Source organism: Chrysemys picta, chromosome 5 (assembly GCF_011386835.1).
Source record: "Chrysemys picta bellii isolate R12L10 chromosome 5, ASM1138683v2, whole genome shotgun sequence".
Lineage (NCBI taxonomy): Eukaryota > Metazoa > Chordata > Testudines > Emydidae > Chrysemys > Chrysemys picta.
This window is the reverse complement of record NC_088795.1, coordinates 120320407-120336031: the sequence shown is the minus strand read 5'-3', so window position 1 is coordinate 120336031 and position 15625 is coordinate 120320407. Positions and strand designations below refer to the sequence as shown.

Genomic DNA, 15625 nt, shown 5'->3' with positions numbered 1-15625 from the left:
ATAACGGCAGACCTTCCTCTGGTTTTAAGTTGGCTTCAGCATATTTCCTATTGGGGGTTTCAGCACAGCTTGCCACTGTAACAGAAAATATTACATATAAATATTTCAGGGGCTAGAATGTGCAACAGTTGCATGTGCATATTTCTGTGCACCATCCTTTGAAACTTTGGCCCCCTAAATGATTTGTTTTTATTAGATAAAATACTTGGCATTTTAGTATTAAGTGTGGTACTAGTTTACTGAAACATACAGTGCAACTACATTTAACTGTCTGCCCTGTTGCTTTCTTCCCTGGAGAAATCTAAGATTCCCTGTTCACAGTCATAAGCTATGTTACCATATCTGAATCCATTGCGAAGGACAATGCATGCAATTCTCAATCAGGTTATTAGCCTAATTTAAAGAGACTAGTAAAATGAAGGTAGTCTTTTACTTGTTTGATGCATCTGAAATAATATGTATTACTTACCTGACCATTAGTTTGGTCTAATTATGCATACAAAGCTACGAATCTAATGTTAGAACCAGAGATGGGCCCGAGCAGCAAAGTTCAGGGTTGTTGGTTTAGGCCCATCGTTTCTCGGATTAAAATAGAGTGCAGTAGTAGGTTACTCTCTGCACCACCAGTTCAGACTTTATTATTGGTATATTTCAAAAGCATCTAGAAACAAATAAACAGAATATGTACTGTAAGGAACATATGTGCGGGTACAGGTGTGTGAACAAATGAACCTTTGTACAAGAATCACATGCAGTGGCTTTTAGATATAAAAGATTTAACAGAGAACCTTTATTCATTGTATTGCAAAGGGAAAAGTGTTTGAAATAACATAAGCATCACTGTATGCTTCAACCAAAACCATATTTTTCTCTTTCTAATTTAAAAAAATTATACTTGACTTTTAGATCCAAGCTTCCTACATTCATGCTGTTTGTATGTGCAGGGAGGCCAATTCTCTACCTTTTATAGAGGAGTTGAATCCTTTATTTAATAAGTAGTAAAGACATTCACCCCTTTGCAGAGGGTCAGTACAAAAGCTATGCACCATTTAGGTCACACTTAAGCCTTCAAAATAGAGTTCAAAAGATAGTTTAAGTGGCACTTGTCTAGATCTTTTGCCAGCCTTTGGTATAAGGGTGAATTTCACTCTAAGGTTCACAAATCCCTATTCAGTCATTTTAGGAATACCTGGGCCTAGACTACATTAGAAAGGGTTTACCAGAACAGCTATAATGGGAAACACTCCTACTGTAGACTCAGTTTATGCTGGCAAAAGTGTGTTGTTGCAAAATACACTGGAAAAAGGACTTTTTTTGCCTTTATAATTGGGGCTTTTACCAATTTAGAAAGGTTGCAAATGAAATCATGTCCCTAACCAACATTGCTATGCCATCAAAAATTTCTAGTGTAGACCTCATCTAGCTGACCAGTTAAAAGAAAATTATAGGGATGTTTTTAGTACTATGACCTTGGTTTAGCCAGTCAGTTTGCATGTCTAGTGAAGAAGCTGCTATTTTGACTGAGTGTCTTGTAATTAATTATTCTGCAATACTGCTCTGAAAAATTAGATCATGTTTCAAGAGTCGGATAAAATGACAGAAGCAGCATAAAATGTACGTCAGTTTTCTTTAATGGAAAAAACAAGTGAGAAAGAAAAGGATAATTCTGACCCTGTGTTCAGTCATGCACACCTGCAACAGGAAACCCACATGCTCTCCTGGCAGCTAGCCAGTATTGCAAACTGCTCTCCAGTAATTAAGTGCCAGATTCTGCCACCCTTACTCCCTTCAAGTACAGTATCTTACGCTGGGCATGGCCCTGTTGAATTCAGTGGGGCTTCTTGGTCGGTTAAGGAGCTACTCAGCCTGAGTGAGGATGACAGAAACGAACCATAAATAACTTGCTTGTCGGATTCTATTTGCAACCTGGTGCTCAGGTTGCGACAAGGAGTAGCAATAAATACGAAATTAGGAACTTGACCACATAAGGAAATATTCTATAGTATGGCATGAAGAAAATGTTCTGTGAAGAGACAGGGACTATGTCTTTGCATACCATTCAGCGAAATTATCTGGTACAGCTCACAACTGTACTGTTTCTATATCCTACTATAAATGTCCAGTAGTTGCTATTAAAAGCCCACATTTACAAACAGTTACTAAATGTGAACTGGGCTCTGATTATATTCCTTTGTACCCAGGATGCACAAGTTAATTTCATCCCTATCACTACATCTTGCAGGGGGTTCAGTTTCAGTCTTTTCTTTCGGATGGGACCAGTGCCATGATTATCCATAGCTTTGTCATCACCCGGATAGAGTGCAACAATGTATTCTACTTGGGGCTGCCCTTTAACACTGCGTGGAAGGTTCAGTTAGTCCAGAATATAGCAACCACCATTGAAACAGGGCAGGCCACTGCCATGTCATAATACTATGTTCTGTGCTCTGCACTGGCTCTAGTTCCTATTTTGGGTACAGTCCAAGGTGCTGATTATCATCTCAAAAGCCCTAACTGCCCTATGACCTGGCTATCCTATTGCACTTTGCAGAACTTGTCATTGGCCAGAATGCTCTTGTCAGGGGCGGCTCTAGCTTTTTTGCCGCCCCAAGCACGGCAAGCAGGCTGCCTTCGGCGGCGTGCCTGTGGGAGGTCCACGGTCCCGCGGATTCGGCAGCATGCCTGCGGGAGGTCCGCCGGTCCCGCAGCTTCAGGTCCCAATCCACGGGACCGGCGGACCTCCTGCAGGCAAGCCGCCGAAGGCTGCCGCCCTTGCAGGGACCGGCAGGGTGCCCCCTGCGGCTTGCCGCCCCAGCACGTGCTTGGCGCGCTGGTGCCTAGAGCCGCTGCTGGCTCTTGTTGTCTGTCTGTGTGGTTTCATTCCTAGAGGCTGGCAGCAGAGCGTTCTCCGGGGCTGTGACATATTCTTATCTTGTCTAGTAGTTAGCTAGAGCTTGTGTCTAGCCACTTTAAGGGTGTGGTAATAAAAACACCTTAATTTTGCCTTTTTCAGTGAGTTTGCTTTGTTGGAGGTACCCTAGGAGAGAATCAGTTGATTAACTCCTTGTGGATGAAGTTGTGTGGTTTTAATTATTTAATTTGGAAATGGCATCCATGTACTATAGCAATGCAATTCCTAGGAAATGCACCTAAGGAGGACCTGTAATACATAAGCAACAGTTTAAAATTGTACCTCACTGTGAGTGGGCAAGGCTGAAGGTTCTACAGCTTCTTGTGATGGGTATGAAAATAATGTGCATCCCTACTATATTTTTAAAGGGCTTTGCAATAGAAAATTGTTACAAAGGACTAGTTAGCTCCATTAGAGCATCATTCTTAAAATGTGCCAGTTTTAATTAAAATAAAAATTGAACAAATTAGCAACAGTGATGCCGTCACAGATGGAAGAGGAAGAGAGGGAGAATCTCATAATTCCCAGTGACTGCCAGCCTCTAATCTTACTGAATAGGCAATTCACAATGATACAGTCTCTAAAGGATGCACTGTTTCCAACAGAATCAATTAAGCATATGAACAGCCTCCTGGAAGGCAGGCAGTTTTAAACAACTCTTTCAAGCTTTGCTCTTGGTGAAAGTGTTACTATGGCACCAGCTGTACAACAATAGTTACCATTGCATAAATATTTTGTTTTCAAACAGTTTAAGGGCAAAAAAAGCCCTGCAACTGCAAATGGGATCTTGGGAAAAGGAAGAATTTTAAACAACCAACAGAAGAAATCTGAATCAGCGTCAAGTGTGAAACGCACAGCATCGAGTAAGTGCATCTCTTAACGATCTTGCTTTGTAACTTTGGGCATTAGGAAACATGACATGTCTTTCCCACTAGCAAGCAAGGTGAAGACCAGACTGGTGGTGCTAGCAGGTAGATTCTTTTAATAACCATCACTTTGGAAAAACAGACTGAAGACTTGATTCTGAATTGACCTACATCAGAGTCAATGAGGAGTAGTAACTATATTGAAGTCCATGTAAAACTGGTGTGAAATCAGAATCAGTCCTTGTATCTCTGGTTATCATTTTATTAACATATGGAATCATTAGGTAAACATCAGCTGTGTGCTTGGAGCTGTATAAATGCATAAGTGCATATGATCTCTCCCTTGAGAATTTTATAATAATCTAAAACAGGCACACAAAAAATAACTGGTTCAAACACATAATTCATTGGCTGTTGGTATGAATTTTTGAGATCGTGGCAAAAATGTTGAAGCAGTAGGCCTCTCTTTTCAAAGCCTATCTTACTCATAATTTCTGTAATAAAATGTATTTTTTCAAAGATACTAATTATACAGTCATATCCATTCTAAAGCTCCAGGAATATTTGAACAGGTTTTGTGGGTCTCAAATCTAAGATTAAAATTGAACTGAATTATGTAAATTGAATAATGAGCTTCTCTGGCCTCCATCAGTTTTTAACGTTCCACTATTCCTAAGAGTATATTTGTCCGTCTTTGTTATGTTCCCCTCTTAGCATTTGAAATGGTAAAAATGCATATTGGGACACCTGAGTATTTTAAAATGCTCAGAGGGATTTTTTAAAGTACACTTTGAGCACACAAAAGCTGTTTAAACAAAATTTGTGACACTAAACACCTCTGTCCGTCTGTCTGTATTATACTGAAGTATTAATGCTCATATTTTTGCTCCTTCAACTTATTTTGGGACATTGCATTTTTACTAACTTTGATGACATATAATGGTGACCAAAGTGAATAATAATTTTGTTTTGTCCTGAACTCAGCAACCTAAAAAGTAATTCTAGTAGCCTTATGTGGTGGTCTGGCATTTTTAATCAAGAAGAAGGGAAGCCAGGAGAACTTTCAAGAGTACATTTTTCTTGCTTTAGGATGAAATGACCAGCCTTAGCACTTAGACTGTTGAATTTCAGGCTTGTTTTTCATTTAGTAACCTCAGTAAGTACTAGCACCCTCTTCTCTTACCTCGAGATTTTTACTTGGAAGGTTCTGTTATTACATTTCTCATGCCAGGGTCTTCTGGAAAAGTTCTAGGGCCCAGCCTGGTTGCAGTACTACTATAATATAATGATAATAATACAGATGAAACTAATGGCATTTTATAAAAATGTAATAGTGTCTTACAGAAATTAATCAGTACTAGTATGGGATTTAATAATCTAAACATTTAATTCTAGATTTGGAAGGTTATAAAATGCTTTGACATGTTGTGGACTTCAATAGATTTGAAATATAGACAAAAATCTTCTGAGGTTCAGTCCCCATTGTGCAGGAAAGGGGTGTGTGAAGATCTCTGATTTAAAGATGTCAGAGGAGTCTGGGCCAAGAAGTTTCCTAGGAAGAGGAAAAGAGGGTGAGACATCTGCCATTTCGTCAGAGTCTGTCCTTACTGGGAGAGAAGAGGCCTTTTGCCCAGGGTGGAAGTGAAGGAGCAGCAAAACTGGAAACTGAGAGTTTTCCAACTTCATTATTCAGTTAAGTCTCAGGTCAGAGATTGAGGGCTTGTCTATACTACTGGCCGGATCGACGGGCAGCGATCGATCCAGCGGGGATCGATTTATCGTGTCTACTATAGATGCAATAAATCGACTGCTGATCTCTCTAGCGTCAACTCCAGTACACCACCTCAACGAGAAGCGCAAGGGGAATCGACGGGAGAGCGTTTCACTGCACTGAAGACACGACAATAAGTAGATCTAAGTACGTCGACTTCAGCTATGTTAGCTGAAGATTAACGTAGCTGAAGTTGAGTAACTTAGATCGATCCCTCCCACTCACCCACCCCACCGTAGCGTAGACCAGCCCTCAGTCTGGATAAGCAGAGGAAAAGTTTTGCATACTTATCAGAACCTGTTTTGTTTGCACACTCAGGCAGGAATTCTTAGAACAGGTGTCTTGGAAGGTGTCTGGTATTTTCCATTTCTTCCAGAAAGTTCTTGAAAATAAGTCTTTCTCACATTATTTCAGCATTTGTGCTTCAGATCGCAGCAGGGATCAAGAAGTGTGGGAAAAGCCAATGAAAACAGAAAAGAAAAAATGTTAACCCAACTTTCTCAAACATTGCAAAAGATTTTGGTGGAGTTCGATTTGATGAATAGATGAAGGGTTGTTTCACTGCTTATTTTATCCAAAGAGATCAGAGGGGCCCGAGTCACAAAGTTGAGAGCAGGAAGTTACAGGGGTGTTTATATTTTGTTTGTCCCATCTCACATTCTAATTAGTGATGTTCCTATATTCTGAGCCATTCAGAGAAGGAGTTAATAAAATCATCATTACTCTTTAATCTTTCTATATAGATGCAGATCAGTACAAATATGGCAAGAACCGCGTCGAGGCAGATGCGAAGAGGTTACAAACCAAAGAGGAGGAGTTGCTAAGGAGGAAAGAAGCTCTGAGGAACAGGTTGGCTCAGCTCCGAAAAGAAAGGAAAGACCTGCGAGCTGCCATTGAAGTTAATGCTGGTATGAGGTGCTTTATTGTGTGAGAGCCAGGCACTCTAAAGAATTCTAGCTAACCAAATGGAATTCTTTCCTGAGGCCTGGAATGTATTTTTCAAAAATCCAAACTGCTTGTTACAGGTGTAACATGAGGTACAGTTTTTGTGTTAAAATATATAAAATTAGACTATAATTGCTATACAAATATATTTGTGCTATTAGCGCATTTAACTCCAAAATACGCTATCACAATTATCAGCAACTCACAGAGAAGTAGGAAAGGTCACCATTTTTTTAAAATCACTGGCTACTTCCATTTTTGTGGTACAGAGACTAACGGAAAATTAACATGGTTAGAAACTGAACAGGATGGTGCCCCAGGACAGTGCCCCAGATGAAGCACTGAGCATTATCTGAAGTGCAAAACATCTTACTTGAATGAGGCTGAAACCTTACAGTGTGTGTAGCTGTTTGGGTAGCCAAGCATTTTAAAGCATTTGTTCCCTATTTGTAAATAAGTGAACCCTGTTTAGCACTGAGTCCATCAGCTGAGGCCTGCTGTTGGAATAGCACCCATCTCTGGATTTCAGGCAGGAAGACTCAAGTGATTCTTGAAGATAAGTTAAGGAAGCTGGAAGAGGAATGTAAGCTGAAGGAGACGGAGCGTGTTAATCTGGAGTTGGAACTGACTGAGGTGAAAGAGAGCCTGAAGAAAGCCTTGGCTGGCGGCATCACACTGGGATTGGCAATCGAGCCCAAATCAGGAACCTCAAGCCCACAGGTACATCCACAGCTGAATGATTTCAGAAAAGCTCCCAACCATGTGGGGCTCAATCCTATGAAATGGGATTCTTACATCCAGGAAAGTGACTGGGTGCTGAGAGTGTTCAGCATCTTGCAGGATCAGGCATCTGATCTATAGAGCTTGGCTGCTTTCTTTTCATGGGCTTATTTTGAATTATTTCCATTGCTCCCCTGCAGCTGGTGTCCTCTTCAGCAATGACATTGGATCGATATGTATGGAATTATAGGGAACATGTGATACCATTTGTATTGTGGAAGTGCCTAGAGGCCACGGCCACATTGTGCTAGGAGCTGTACAAACATATAAGAGACAGTCCCTCCCCCAAAGAGTTTAACCTCTCTAGACCTTTAATATCACCAGCGTCAATATGGACAAAATTATTGTGTTGGTTCAATGGTCAGTTATTGTGTTGGTTCACTGTTCTGGCCCACCTCGTCACTGTTGTTCAGTCATTTAGAGGGAACTGAAGCAGCCATCATAGAGTATATAACTATTTACTTTCTTTTGTTTTGCTTATTCAGGAAATGGGATTTGCTGTCCTAATGAGTGTAGTTCATGTTTGGAAAGGATTGTCTGTCAATGTACTTTTCATAACTTTAAAACAATACTTGTAGTTTTCTGCAGTTCTAAATTTAAATAAATAATATTTACATGAATATTTGGGAAAAAATTTACCCAGTTGAAGATTTTTATTTTTATGAATATTTTGGAGGAAACATTGCCCAGTCTGAGACTTTCATTCTGTCCGCTCTGTCTGTCAGTCTCCAATTTTCAAGCATCGAACTCTGGAAAACTCTCCTATCTCCAGTTGTGATACGAGTGATACTGAATGTTCAATACCAGTGAACAGTGCAGCAGTGCTGAAGAAACCTCCTTCATCAAGTAATTCTCCGTGTCGAGGCCATGTCCTTCGAAAAGCAAAGGTGAGAAGATCTATTGTTTGACTTTCTTCTTCTGTCCCCGTCCCTCATGACATGTTTCTCATCTCTCCTTTATTCATGGGGAGAGAAAGATTGGTTCCTGCTGCTTGAATTTCTAAGGGTGAAATTTCACACCAGTATAGAGGGCTGGCCCAAGGTCTACACTCACATTAAGTAGTGTATGGTTTCATGCTGATCCTCTGTACAGGGATTAATTTCATTCTGATGGGGTAAATTTGGGGAACCAGATGACAGAACAGAAATACTATATTAAGATGATAGATTTGACTCTGTATCTCTCTCTGTTCTTTTATGGAGTTCGCTGTAAATGGCCTGTGATACAGACTGGTCCTTTACTCCCTTCACCATTACCCTAATGGGTTTAGTCAATAAGCATTTAGTGTCATTGTTAAACCCAATGCTTTAGTAATCAAAAGAATATCAGATATAATCACTGCCAGCTGATGCATGAGCTAAATAGTTCTAGGCTGTAGTAATTGAAAATGTACTGTGCAAGCAACCACTCTTGCTGTACAATTAAAGTAGAAATCCGCTGAATTTAATTTGTTCTGACCAGCGCCTGGATGAAACTTTGCATTCCTACCCCATTAATATCGTCTTTAATAGACGTGCTACTTGTGCTTTATGTTAAATGGGATTTTCATGGCAGTTCTCTGAGCCTGGCTGAATTGGCTAGTTAAGGTATGTTACTGAACAACTCGTACAGCATGTAGAAAGGAGTGTTACTGCTGGCATGGGTCTGAGATCTTTGTGTTGTTTTGGTCCGTGCATTGCTAACTACAGTTATAAACAATACTCCTACACATCTGTTCTTCATAGTGCACTCCATTATTTTGTCTAAAACAACCATATTTGTTGTATTGTAGGAAGCATTTTAACATTTCATTGATGCTAAGATATATATTTTTCATTCATTATATACGTTTGCAGTGTTGACAGCAGAATTTACAAACAAATGCATTTTAGCAAAGCATTAGTGAGGGAACACCATCCAGTAGTTAGGACATGCAACTGAGAGTCAGGAGAGCTGGGCTCTCCTGCTGTGCCACAAACTTGTCATGTCACATAAGGCAAGTCACTAACCCTATCTGTGCCTCAGTTTCCCCATTTCTGAAAAGTAAAATTCTTGGGATGAAAGAGACTATATATTAGCAATTTATTTATTCACTTACTGATGTATTTTACAAGAGTTGCTCAGAATAGTGCCGTGCAGCAAAATCTGCTCTGTTAGTTGTGAATAGAAGATTTAAAGAACAGTATTGGTTAATCAGAGTCTTTTCTAGAAAAATCTTGGGTGTAGGATTAGACGATTTAAAAGAATACAAAGCTACTTTTCTATCAATGGAAAATAATTCCACATACTGAATTCAGATTTAACAGCTGTTGCCACCTTTTCATAAAACTGCATACTCCAAATATTAACAGTGAAATTTAGCTGAATTAGATAATACGACCCAAACTGTACTGAGCTCATTCACAACTAGATACAGCCAAATTCCACCATCAGGTATGCATCTGCAACTCACATTAATTTCAATGGGAGTTGAATGTACAAATATGAGGGTGGAATTTGGCACTTAATGTTTTGGCCTTGTGTAGTTATGAGTAAGCCTAGAGGCCCATTTGGCCCTTAATGATTTGACTAATCAGTGGGAGTTGTATGTGAGCATCCGGAGAGTGGAATTGATTCAGCATATGTAACCTCCCTCATAGTGTGTGGGAGATGAAGCAAGTTTCATGTCTGTGCTAACTCTAAAGTTCCTAGCAATGGATACATTTCACAATAGGTAGGATGTATTTGCGTAAGCCCTGAAAATTTTGGATACTTATCTGATCCGCTTTATCTTTTTATTTCTACCCCTTGTCTGTCTCCATTCTTACTCTCTTTCCCCAGCTCTGTCCACTCTGTGTCCGACCCATGGTGCGCTGACTCTCTCTGCTATGAGCCCTTTTTTCTGTTACTTCCCTCATTTGAGTGTTATATGGCACAATGTAACTTCAGGGCTGCGCACACTCTGCTGGAGTGGCTGCTCTCTGCAGATCTCCCATGCTTTGGGGCCTGTCTGGTTAGAGACTACTCTAGCGCACATAGTGCATTCTGAAAGGGGAAGCAGGAGGAATTAGAACAGAGCAACCCATCTAGCAGAGGGACTTTCAAACCTCTGGCCCCCTAATAGAAATATCTTGACAATACAGGAGCCCGAGGGGGTGTTCCAGAGAGTAACGGAGTCGGGGAGAGGCTTATGCTTAACGAACCAACTCAAATCTAAAAGTTCAGACTCTGGGGCCTGTTCTGTTCATGCATCCCTAAGGGCAGGGCCGGCTCTAGGCCCTGCCTAAGGGACACCAGCTTTGGGTCACCACGGGTGCTCTGCCATGACTGTAACATCAAAAAGGATCATGCAGTTGGAATGATGCACCTATTTATCTTAACACGATAAATTATTGCTGTCAAGCAACAGCAAGATATTTGCCGGTTGTCAGTGAGAAAGACCTCTTAAAGATTATGGAATGAGCAACAAATTCAGGAATCCAGCATCAAGCCCAATTAGCGTTAAAAAAAACTTTCTAACATAAGGATAATTTAGTTAAGTATCAAGGGAGGTTGCAGAATCCCCTTGTTGGAGGTTTTTAAGAACCTGTTAGACAAACATCTGTCAGGGATGGTCTAGGCTTACTTAGGCCTGCTTCAGCACAGGGGCCTGGATTAGATGACCTTTTGAGGTCCCTTCCAGCCCTACATTTCTATTATTCTGTCTCTGCAGTGGAAATGGGGAAGAAGAATCCGCCCCCCACCCCCCCCACACACACACTTCTGAATCAGTTGTGTAATTGCTCCACAGATAATACTTCAGACCAAAGACTATTGCTGCATGGCTTTAGCATGGCCTCCGCCCATCCCTGCCTCATGTCCCATGCATTTGTTCAGGGAGCCCTGCAGATCTGGGTCATGCACTTAACTTCAGTACACAGAAACATAACAGAGCAAATAATTAAGCAGTCAGTTTGCAAACACTTAGAAGATGATAAGGAATAAGTAACAGCATGGATTTATCAAGAACAAATCGTGTCAAACCAACCTAATAGCTTTCTTTGACAGGGTAACAAGCCTTGTGGATAGGGAGGAAGCAGTAGATATGGTATATCTTGAATTTAATAAGACTTTCGTTACTGTCTCACATGACCTTCTCATAAACAAACTAGAGAAATAGAACCTAAATGGAGCTACTATAAAGTGGGTGCATAACTGGTTGGAAAACCGTTCCCAGAGAGTAATTATCAATGGTTCACAGTCAAGCTTGAAGGGCATATTGAGTGGGGTCCCACAGGGATCAGTTCTGGGTCAGATTCTATTCAATATCTTCATCTCTGCTTTAGATAATGGCATACAGAGTACATGTATGTATAGACACATAGATTTCTATAATATTTCCCCATCTTTTATTTTTCCCTTCTAGGAATGGGAGCTGAAAAACGGAACATAAGCATTACAAATTTGTTTACTTTGCTTAAAGGCCTTGCTTCATATGGACCAAGACATAGGCTGCAAAAGACTCATCTGTAAAGTGGTGTCAAGTGACAAGGTTTTATAATTATGTTCAGTTAACAGTAGCTTGGCCTTCATTTGACTGTACTCTTTCTACTGTATTACTGTGTAACTGAGTGTGCCCCTTTTTATTGCCTGTAACTCTTTATTTCCAACTTTATTTGTAAAAATCTTAGTAAAAAGGAGCATATAGTTGCAACTGAAAGTTTACATTGATGAAAGAGGTTAAACCAACAATGTAAATGACATTGCATCAAAAATCCTGAATGGAAATCAAGACTGGTGCACGCTTTGAGACCCAGATGAAATAATATAAATTTAGATATGTTGTACTAGTAAGGCTAATTTTGACTTTCAGAATTCCACCACCTGAGAGAGGACTTTTCACAAGCTTGCTCGTTAGGATTCATTCAGCTGTTACCTGTTCACTTGGCAGGAGATCAAAGGAATGTTTCCACAGGAACGACATGACTTGTTTGAGCTGGGAAGTCAGGAACTCTTCCCCACCACTCTTTTCGCAATGGTTATAAGACGACCATGGAATGACAACTTGGCTGTGAAGCATTTTTTGATATATTTTAGACAGATGCTTTTGTCAGCAGGACATAAAAAGCTGCCATGCATTTTAATATGTTCTTTTTATTGTTGTTGTTGCTGTTGTGCCTAAGCACCTGTCATCTTCAAACATCTCTCATGTAGTCTAAAAAATTATTTGGGCATGATTTAAAAAAAGCAACAAAGTGCTTTTTATATGTTGCTTCATTTCTGCACCTCCCAAAAAAATCCCACAGACAGCCTCTAAAATTAATTTTTAAATAACAGCAACTTTAAAAGGCTCATGCAATTTTGTTTTGCTTGTTTTAACATTGTTAAAGTCAGGTTTTATAACTCTATTGTATTTGCTTCCTGCAGTCCTTTCAGATCTTGGAGAATATTTTTGAGGAAATGTGAATTTCCAATCTCCTTTATACACGATGATGAAATAAGAAGTGACAAGACATTTGTGAGAGAGGACTCATTTTCTGTTTGTCAAGTAACAGGGTTTTCCTTTTAGTCTGTGAATAATTCAGAAGTCTGTTTTCCCTTTGTTATGTGTATGTCTCTGCTAAAAAGTCAGATGCCTTATTGCCAAACCCAACTGTTCAAAATTCATGAGTCGAGCCCCTAAATTAATGAGTGGCTTAAAAATCATGAAACTTTTGTTTTTTAAAAAAAGTTATTTTTATTTGTCTTCTGTTTTTCGAGCCTTTATAATGCACTCAGGTCATGTTTTCAAGATTATCTCCACAATCAGGAACTTGAAACTAAAGTTGAGATTTTGACATAATCACTTGTCTCCAGTTGCTGGGGCTTTAAATAAAGCACCAAATATCACCAGTCTCTTGATAAAAACAGAAGAGTTGGCAACATTGCAGATACCGACATCAAGGGAAGAACAGATCACTTGGTGGCCCAGTCCTTCAGTTCTATCACTGGTAATAATTTACATAGCTTTGTAAATGTACACAGGTACGTAAAACTCAGAATAAGGAGCAAAAGGCCATCCATGGGTGTTATACATGCTTGCAAACTGCAGGCTACAACCATAGGCTAAAATGTTCAGCACCCAGCAGCCCCAAAAATGTGGCCCCAGTTGTGGGCTCTGAGCGCTTTTGAAAGACTGGGTCATAATGGCCCACTACTAAAGGTCTGATTGACATTAAAGTCAATGACAAGGCTCCCTTAGTGGTGCAGGATCAGGGTCCAAAATGGCAATAGGCCTTGTTGCCTCCCAAGAATATAGCTTTTTTAGGGGCCACAAGAATGCAAATACAGTAGGAAAATACATGTCAGCATTGTGTCTTATTCAAAGCTGACTATTGTATTGTATTTTAGATTGACCTTAACATTTTCTAGGTAAAGGGCACAAGTTATGCTGCATGATATGGACTACAGTACTATAGAGTATCCCAGAAACATCAGGAAAAAAAGTTTGATGCAAAAGTAAGTTCATTTAGGCTTTTTACTTCAAAAGTTATTTATTTGTATATTTCACTAAATATTTAATTTATATCTGTACATATTTATGATGCAAATTAGGCCTCTAGTCAACATGTGTGATGCTGAAACAGTTGCCGTTAATAAGTGGTCCCACATCAATAACACTGAACAGCCAATAGCCTAACTAATTTGAGTCTTTTTTCCCCCAGATTGGCTCTGTAACTTTTTTCCCCATAATGAGGAATGACTTGGGGTTAATTTTTTATCTCATGCCTGAGATGAGTGTGCCAATTCCTCTAAGCAAACAGAAACTGCAGGCTGCTTATATGATGCACAACTCCATGTAATGATTCTTCCATTCTGCCACATACACCTTTAAGAGTGGGACCCCTAAATGCCTGTTCTAAATGACATATTGTGGACATATTGTGTAACTAAATGTGCAAGTACATTGCTAATATTTTGCAATTAGCATACTAGCTAAGACTATTCTATATAATGGCCAAGGTATTGTAATATAGAATATACCAAACACCGGAAATAGCCTCTTTCCAGAACATATTCAGTGCTGTGAAATACTCATTTTTTTGCTTGTTACTCTTACTGTACAAATTTTAATAAAAAGCAACAAAGTTTGTATTTTCATAGTTTTGAAATTTCAGAATTACCAGGCAAACTCAGCAATAAGACAGTATGACATTTTAAAGAGAAAACTCTTGTATTTTAAATCATCACATTTCTATGTCTTTTGAGAAAATGTGACACATGTGCTTCCTAAACAAACTCCTATTACTGTATCAGGTGCTTTTTTTAAATATCCGATCATAGTTTTGGGGAGACCAAAGGTGTTTTTTATAGGATGATTTTGGTGTTTTGATTTTTCTAACAGAGAATACTTAATTTAGTATCAGTTTTTCATTTTTTAGACACGTTCAAATTAATTGGGTCTGATTGTATGTTGTAAGATAATGTTCTCATATTAAGAATGTAATTATTTCCTTATTGTATTTTAAAAAAAAAAACAAAATCATATTTAAAAATCTCTGTGGGGAAAAAAGCATGCAAGAAACATGAAAAAAGCTTTTGTTTTATTTTTGTTATTGGATATGTTGGCAGTGCCCATTATAATTGTAAATATATTCTTTCTACTGTATTTCTCAATGTATTTAATTTTTAGAGACACAATCATGGAAAATCATGTTAAAAAAATCCAAAATCGACCCACCTGCAAGTGTGTGTCTTTAGCTTCATTTAATTTCTGTCTTTCTAGTTTATTCTCCCAAAAGTCTTAGAGTGTGAAAAAGGACTGGCGCCTACTAGGTGTGACAGATTTATGTGCATTATTAATAAAAATTACCCTGTCAAAACAAGAAATGTTTATATCACTGTTTCTTTGTAGTTGTTACCATAATTAATGCATAATACCTTCAGCAGCTCACTAGAAATACTCTGACACTATGGAGATGAGCATGGTATTAATACCTAAATAGATGAGATAGAAGAAAATCAAAATTTACCTGGCATGCCTCATCTAAATGGGTTCTAAAGAGGCACAAGTTATTACCAGTCTTCCAGATACTTAGAACTTTTTTTTAACTGCAATGTTATCCCTTTAGCTTCCCAAAAACCTATTGTAAAGCTGATGGGCTAAGGCTAAGTAATGCCACACAAGTGAAACAAAGTTCAGACCATTTAGCGTTTGTGGCAGGAGAAAACTGCAGCTGAGCAAAGCCTAAAATCCTTTAAAAATTTGGCCCTTAGGCACTCAAATCCCATTGAAATGCAATGGATTTGGGCATCTAATTCCCTTATAAACTGGGATTATCAAAGGAATCTTAAGTGCAGACATGCATATTTCAGTGGTTAGAGATTTGAAACAGGCTGACAATGTCCCCTTACTGGCAATAGTATTGGGACAAA

At 39.1% G+C, this 15625-nt stretch overlaps 1 protein-coding gene across 5 annotated transcripts in view; it reads left to right on the top strand.

Annotated features, from left to right (window-relative positions):
* The window catches only part of AFAP1 (actin filament associated protein 1), a 175006-nt gene extending 159927 nt beyond the window's left edge, over positions 1-15079 (top strand). For all 5 annotated transcript variants that reach the window (XM_005300759.5, XM_005300755.5, XM_065597100.1 and 2 more), the window contains 5 exons: positions 3660-3774; positions 6292-6456; positions 7023-7213; positions 7999-8160; positions 11637-15079. In XM_005300759.5, the coding sequence (XP_005300816.2) occupies positions 3660-3774; positions 6292-6456; positions 7023-7213; positions 7999-8160; positions 11637-11663 (660 nt within the window). In that variant the 3' untranslated portion in view covers positions 11664-15079. The remainder of the gene's footprint in view (positions 1-3659; positions 3775-6291; positions 6457-7022; positions 7214-7998; positions 8161-11636) is intronic.
* Positions 15080-15625: the final 546 nt, after the last annotated feature.